This window comes from Propithecus coquereli, unplaced genomic scaffold, assembly GCF_000956105.1.
Source record: "Propithecus coquereli isolate 6110/MARCELLA unplaced genomic scaffold, Pcoq_1.0 Scaffold222, whole genome shotgun sequence".
Lineage (NCBI taxonomy): Eukaryota > Metazoa > Chordata > Mammalia > Primates > Indriidae > Propithecus > Propithecus coquereli.
This window is the reverse complement of record NW_012147412.1, coordinates 3,145,429-3,152,602: the sequence shown is the minus strand read 5'-3', so window position 1 is coordinate 3,152,602 and position 7,174 is coordinate 3,145,429. Positions and strand designations below refer to the sequence as shown.

At 47.7% G+C, this 7,174-nt stretch overlaps 1 protein-coding gene across 1 annotated transcript in view; it reads right to left on the bottom strand.

Annotated features, from left to right (window-relative positions):
* UBASH3B (ubiquitin associated and SH3 domain containing B) overlaps nucleotides 1-7,174 on the bottom strand; it is a 138,624-nt gene that overhangs the window by 21,422 nt on the left and 110,028 nt on the right. Inside the window, exons 4-5 of the mRNA XM_012644918.1 lie at nucleotides 6,598-6,796; nucleotides 2,900-3,069 (exon numbers count right to left, since the gene is read on the bottom strand). Coding sequence (XP_012500372.1) covers nucleotides 2,900-3,069; nucleotides 6,598-6,796 — 369 coding nt within the window. The remainder of the gene's footprint in view (nucleotides 1-2,899; nucleotides 3,070-6,597; nucleotides 6,797-7,174) is intronic.

Below are 7,174 nucleotides of genomic sequence, written 5' to 3'. Positions count from 1 at the left end.
GTGAAATCTCATAAATCTCAAAGCTGGGTGTGTGATGTTCTATGAAAAGGAACATTCCTTCTCCTGGAACAACGCGGAGAAAGGCACCGAGTTGTAGGGAAACAAGCCAAACTCAAGTTCCTCAGATACTCAAGCGGAGCACGGTCTTGGCTCATGGTGCCTTTGGCCCGGTAGTGCCTTTCCTTTGAGAAACTCAACACAACTTCAGAGAACTCCTCCTTTGTCCTACCACATGGTGGAGGTGAGCATTCTAGCTCTAGGGTATCCCCAGGGAAACTGAGGCACAGCAAAGGTTGGAGACACTATGTCTTAGGCAGAGAGTAGCTGGACAATAAGTGGCTTCAATTTATGAATGAACAGTAGAAGGGTTTAGGTATTGTAATAAATTTGAAATTATAATTGGGACCCACGTCCCCACTTCTCGTTCCTTACTCACCAAAAGCAGATAAAAACACTTAGCCTAAGTTTGAGAGACAGACACATGCCTAGCTTATATTACATTATACTCATTCTTTCGTTTTATGTTTGGCATGTACTTTTAAGAATGCTCGAGTCCATCTCAGGTACGTGTCTACCCCTTACTACACTGGGTCTGAACTTAAGTTGAATGGCTAGAAGGCAGTCTCAGCCCTATATGGTTATAGGAACTGAACCCACATTGGCTTTGAATCCTTTGTATTCTTAGGAACAATAATAGCTACAGCAATATTTCTGTTACATCCACTTTGTGCTGGGTTAGAGCCTTTTCATACATCCTCTTATTTAGTCCTTATAACAGTCTAGCTAAACATTATCACCATGTTACAGATGAGAAAACTAAGGACCGACTGGAGAGTTTTACAAGTTGTCAAAGTGAATCTAACCACTCCTAAAGTGAGTGGGCCAGAATTTGAAGCTGAGTGTGCTAGACTCCAAAATTTATGCTTTTTGTATAACTCTGTCCTTCTGCTGGATTTCTATTGCTTGGCCTATGAAACTGGCGTGGCCCAGTGTAATCACTAACAGGGAAGAGTCAATGTCAAGTACAACTAGGCATTTGCAAATCCAAATCAAGTGAGACTCTAAATAGCAGGGACATGAGAACTTGAAGTGTCCCTAAGCATCACTGTGCCTTGCTGAGTGTCCTTGCCTACAACCACTTTCCTTCTCTGGATATCTGTCCCCTCATTGGAACAATCTCTCAGAACTGCCTCATGGGGACACAGGGAAGAAGGCAGGTAAGAAGAGGTTTCCATATGCAGAAGGGCTCAGGTGAGACCAAAAGACCTCAGGAGGAGAGGTCTAGTCCAAAGAGGCCAAGGAGAGCTTTATCAGAAGGAGCAGTAATAAATGAGCTTTTACAAATAAGAGATAAAAGAGGCCATGTTATTTTTAGAAAATAATTCGTGTGGGTGCTTGCTGCCTCTTCCCTCCATGCCAATTGAGCAGAATGTGGGTCAAGCAGAAAAGCAATTACCCTTCGAGCTAACTGGAGGGCACTGTTGATTAGAGGATATTCCTTGTAAAATTCCACTGCCACCTTCCTTCTCTTAGAAAGGTGACTTCTCAGAGGCCATCTGTATGCAACCCGTGACTTTCTTTTTTTCTCTGCCATCAGAAGGAGTCCAGCCAGCCACACTTCCCTTGTTATCTTTAGGGCTCATCCTAAGTGATTCCAGGAGATGTCAGAATTCTTGAGTAAGAGCAGGCCCAGACTGCCTAATGCATCTTTACAGAAACCTGCATCAAATGATGCAAAAGGAGGACATGACATTCCCATCAGCAGAGCGAGACAAAGCCGCATGTCCTTGACACTCGCAGGGCACGATGCTTAGCGCTGATCCTTTGATCCACGGGTCGGCTCTTCCTCACACTTGTAAAATAATGGTGAGGTTGCCTGGTCTTAACCCTGATGTTCTAACTATTTTTCATGTTTAAAAAAAGAGATGTTAACAAGCTATGTAAACTAACAAAAACATCAGTTCTTTCGCAGTTGAAAAAAACAAATGGAAGTATTGCTTAATAAATGTAGTTAAGCTGGAAGACAAATTTTTTTTTTTTATCAAACTGTGTCGTCTTTTTTTAGATGTGTTACCATCTTTATTGATCAAAATACCTGGGCTCTGGCTTCAGCTCTGGTCTTAAATTGCTATTTAGCTTTGTACCAGCCACTGGATCTCTTTGTGTCTCAGCTTTTCCTTCAGGACAAACAGGACAATGGTACTCTTCTGAGACAGCACATGCTTGTCTGGTAAGCAATGTCGATTCCCTCGAAAGAAGGATGCTAGGATCACGCCACTCTTCCTGCCTGCAATACGGTTCATTTGTTCCACTCGGCTTCCACTGCGAAGTGCACAGACTCTTACAATGGTTGGCTTGAGCTTCCTTTTCATGTGTATCTGTTCTCTCCCCCTGCTGGACTCAAAACTCCTTGAGGACAGGACCACATTTTAAAATTCTAGTATGTTCCATGATACCTTGCATGGCACAGATACTCAGCAAGTATCTGTTGATTATGTCTTTGCAGGGTTTTTTTTTTTTTTTTTGTATTTATGTGTTCTTCAACTCACCTGAGGTCAGGATGATGTCTTCTACTAACATCAGGAATTAATAAAACATTAAAAATTTTTTTCAACATATTTCCTATCCATTCCCCCATTTCATTTATCACTCCCGTAAGGTTGGCAGGGCAGACAGAACTGTGGGGATGTCACCCGGATGAACCACTTGGAAGCCAGAGAGGAGGGATGCATGCTGAAAACCTCCCTGCATGTCGGAGGGTGGACAAAATCCTGGGCCAACTGACTCAGTGGCTTGTTCCATTTGTCCCCTCTGGCGGCCATTTCCCTGCAGCAGCCAGCTGCTGATTCTGGTCGCATCCCCGCACCTGGTAGCATCAGGAAGTGCAGTGAGACATTACCTCATGGTTAGCGAATCGGATATCCCGAGAAAATATAGTTGCCACCCAGTCACACCCTAGCTTGACGTCAATGTTCTGGGCTAGTTTCTCTAGGGTGGGCAGGTGGCTGGCTTGGAAGTGGTAAGCCAGGGTCACGTGCAGCTGCTTCTTATGAGGCTCCACGTGTACTTCTGGGAAAAAGGAAGAAGAAGGTCAGTTATTAGAAGGTGTAATCATAGCCATGGTGGAGACTTATGGAAGAACATAGAAAGGAGCCCTGATAAATTCTGTTTCCCAGACAACAAAGAAGATAGTCCCTTGGTTAGACAAAAGCTGTTTCTCTCCCTCACAGCACCAGAATAAAGTGGCAGGGGGAAGAGCCTCTGAATCAGCCCCCCCATTCAAGAGACAAAGAGCCACGCGTGCAGATGGCTCTCCTGCAGGAGCTCTGGGCCGGCTGGGGCCTCCTTTTGGTTGACTCCCCTTCCACCCCTCCAGTTGATGACTGCCAGCCCCACCATTCACATGAGGACCCGAGGCCTAAAGGGATAAAATAATTTATGTCAAAATACAAAGTCCATTTTGTAACTGTGTGGCTCCCAAGGCTATACTGTCTTCATTTTGGAATCAAGTCTCTTAGCTTCTGGGTGAGTCTGATGGAGAAATGAGAGAGGAAAGATGGATATTTTCAAAGTTGAAAGCAGGATTTCTCAACAGCATTGTGGGTTGAATAATTATTTGCCGGGGCTGTGGGGAGCTGTCATGTGCATTACAGGGTGTTTAGCAGCATCCTTGGCCTCGACCCACTAGATGCCGGTAACACCCACCAAGTTGTGAAAATGACTTCAATGTGGCCGCATGTCCCTGGGGAGCAAGGTTGTCCCTGGTTGTGAAGCACTGGCTTCAAGTATATAGACTGCTACTCTACGATACCTCAAAAAACAAAACAAACAAATCCACCTATATAAGGGAATGACTTTTATTTCTCTTTTGTACTTTTAATGAGGGAGAATCATCTGCTGCCCAAGCTGGAATAATGAAGAAGATGCAACTAGAAGAAATTAGGGGCCGGGCGCAGTGGCTCATGCCTGTCATCCTAGCACTGTGGGAGGCTGAGGCAGGAGGATTGCTTGAGGTCAGGAGTTGGAGGCCAGCCTGAGCAAGAGCGAGACCCCGTCTCTACTAAAAATAGAAAAATTAGCCTGGCGTGATGGCACGTGCCTATAGTCGGGAGGCTGAGGCAGGAGGATCTCTTGAGCCCAGCAGTTTGAGGTTGTTGTGAGCTAGGGTGACACCACGGCACTCTAGCCCGGGCAACAGAGTAAGACTCTGTCTCAAAAAAAAAAGGAAAGAAAGAAATTAGGGAATTTGGGAAATCAAGGGGCTTGGGCAAGTCATGTGGAGAAATTAGTGGCCAAGATAGAACCAGAAGTTGGACTTTTTAGTTTTAAGTGCTTTTTCTGTTAGATTGTATTGCATTTCTTTGGTGTAAGGTCCATGAGATAAGATGTCCGTCTCTTCTTCACACTGTATCCCCCCTCAGCATATTGGGTAGGTTTTCAGTACCTGTTAAATGGATGAATGCACATGGATGAATCTCCTTAAGTCACCCAGAGTGGAGGACGACACTAACTGTATTTGCTGAAAGTATCTGAGTCTGCCAACACCTCTAGAATACCAAGGCATAAGTTCTAGGGCAAAGACACGATGGCTTGCTTTCCACACTAGATTATCAGGAGCTGGACCAGCTACGCTGGGCAGGGTCACCCAGTTCTCCAGATCACCACCAGGGGGCCACACAAGGGCAGAGAAACGAAGCTGGCGGAGTTCCAGTGACAGCAGAATCTTAGACAGGGACTGGTTTTATCCCCTTCCCACGTGGAAAGCTGGGGCCTCGACTTGTCACTCAGTGAACACTCTAAATATCTGCTGCAGTCCTGGCTGAGACCCACTTTTCTCATTTGCGAAGGATTTGGGTTTTGTGGCTATGGCATTAGTTTTGGTTCTTGTGGGGATTTAGTGGTTCTGACAATAACTACTGTGGGATGAAGAAAAAGCCATTTCCTTGAGACTGAGGGATAAGAACAGGAAATAACTTGCCTCTCCGTTATGCTATTTCTTTGAAATATTAAGCTCCTGTGAAATGTCAGGCTCCACCGAAGTCAGAAACCAAAGACTAGACCCTGGGGGAGAAGAGGAGCGTGGGGGGAGTCTAAGGAGGTTCCTCCCCCAAGGGCCAGAAATGGCTTCCAGGTCTGGAGGTCCCTCTGAGAGTAGAGACCTCACTGTGTCCCTGCGGTGATGCTGAGCCCTGCTCACACTCTTCCCAGAGTGCAAAGCCCTCGTTGGGACTTCTCTGGCACAGAGGAACACTGAGCAAAGGGCCTGAGCTAGTGATGACAACGGCAGAGGGAAAGATGGCGGGTGAGGTGTAGACCCAAGGCCAGGAGGCTAAGGAGCAAATTGAGTGGCTTTGCTCAGGCCTTTCCCCTCTCTGGCCTGCCATGAAATGGGGGGTGTGCAAGCTCTGGGTCTCCCCCCGCGTTGCATTCAACTTGGCTCCAGGTGTGCACTCATGGCCTCCACCCTGCTCAGGTCCGCTGCTCACAGCCTCCCATTCCTGCCTGCGCTCGGGCTGCCCGCCCACCTGGAAGCCCCCGCCTCCGTTCTCCTGATCAACATCTTCTCAGGGCCAGTTTTCTTCCTTCCATGAAGATCAAACCACTCCACCTGTGATGGACTCTCTCTTCTCAGAGCTATTTCACACGGCCCGAACTGGGTTTCCCGACTGTGCCTCTGGTCAGGAGAAGCCACTTCCTATTCTCTTCTCGGTTGCATTCCTCATGGATAAACACATAGTAGGTGCCCAGTAAGTACCTGCTGCTTGTGATTTCATTCTCGAGTGAGCCAACAGAGGCTCCCTCCCCTGCTGGGTTATCTGTTTGTCCTCGGGTAAAAGGCTCTCTTTGAGCTGAGTGAGCTTGTCTGCCCCTGCAGTCAGACAGGACGGCTTTGCAAACTTCTCCCTCTTGTCCCCTCTACGTGCCTCCTGCCTCGAGCACCCCTTTAAGCTAATTCTTTTGATGGGAAATCTCAGTTGGCTTGAACTGAGAGCTCCATGAAAAGGACATCTTGCAGGGGTTACATTTTTGGACAGGCTTTTGAGGCTTAGGGGCCCATCTAATGGGTTTCAGAAAGTTGAAGGGCATTGGCTCAGTGGATTTTATGATAATTTAATACGAAGTAGTTCTACTCTGCTCTCTGTCCCATGCTGCCCCCTGAGAAAAGCTTGGGGTCCCCACGAAGTGAACAGTAAGAGCCAGATGAACACCCACATAGGTGGGAGTTCTGGAGGAAGAAAGGAAGGCTCCTTAATTCTGAACTGGGAGGAGGTGGCGGTGGTGCAGAGAAACACACTCTAGCTCAAAGCGGACAGTCATGGCATCCTTCAGTTTGCATGCCTAGGGAGCAAGCCTAACATAGGGAGTGAGCCCCGGACAGCCTCTCCAGAGGTTAGCAGAACTGTAGTTGAATATTTTTACAAGGTTGCTAAGAGGTGTGGGGTGCTGCAGCGTCCTTTGTCATGTGTGCCATTCTTGCGGGGCCCTCCACCTCTTGACTCCGTCCCGCTCCTCTACAAACATCTCCTATCCATTTTCCTTCCCAGCTCTTTTTGATTCACAGGGCCCAGGGCTGGCTCGGTAGCCGTGTTTGCTCACCGGTCTTGGATGCAGCCTCCGCAGCAAAGTCAGCGGCAAACTTCTTGAGGACCTCAGCGCTATCTTCCTTCACGAAGAGGCCGATGAAGTTGGAGGAGGTATATAGCTCCAGGGGCAGCGGGGCTGAAAACTTACATTTCCAGCGACTGACGGTGGTCTGCAAGGCTTCCCCCAGGGCATCCACCTTGCTGTCCTCGCACTGGCAGGGGAAAACCAGCAGGCTTCACTCAGAGACAAGGAGAAATGGAAGTCTGCTTCTACTCAGCACTGGCATTCCCCGCCCAGAGACTGGAGGCTGATAACACAATTATTTAACTATCACTCCTGTCTGTGCGGAGGGAGAACTGCAGATTCCCAATTATCCGGACACAGACTATTCAACTGGTAAATTAAACTGGGGAACGCAAGACCTCGTCTCTCATTTCCTTGCTCTTTTTTTTTTTGAGACAGAGTCTCACTGTTTTGCCCGGGCTAGAGTGAGTGCCATGGCGTCAGTCTAGCTCACAGCAACCTCAGACTCCTGGGCTCAAGCGATCCTCCTGTCTCAGCCTCCCGAGTAGCTGGGACTACAGGCATG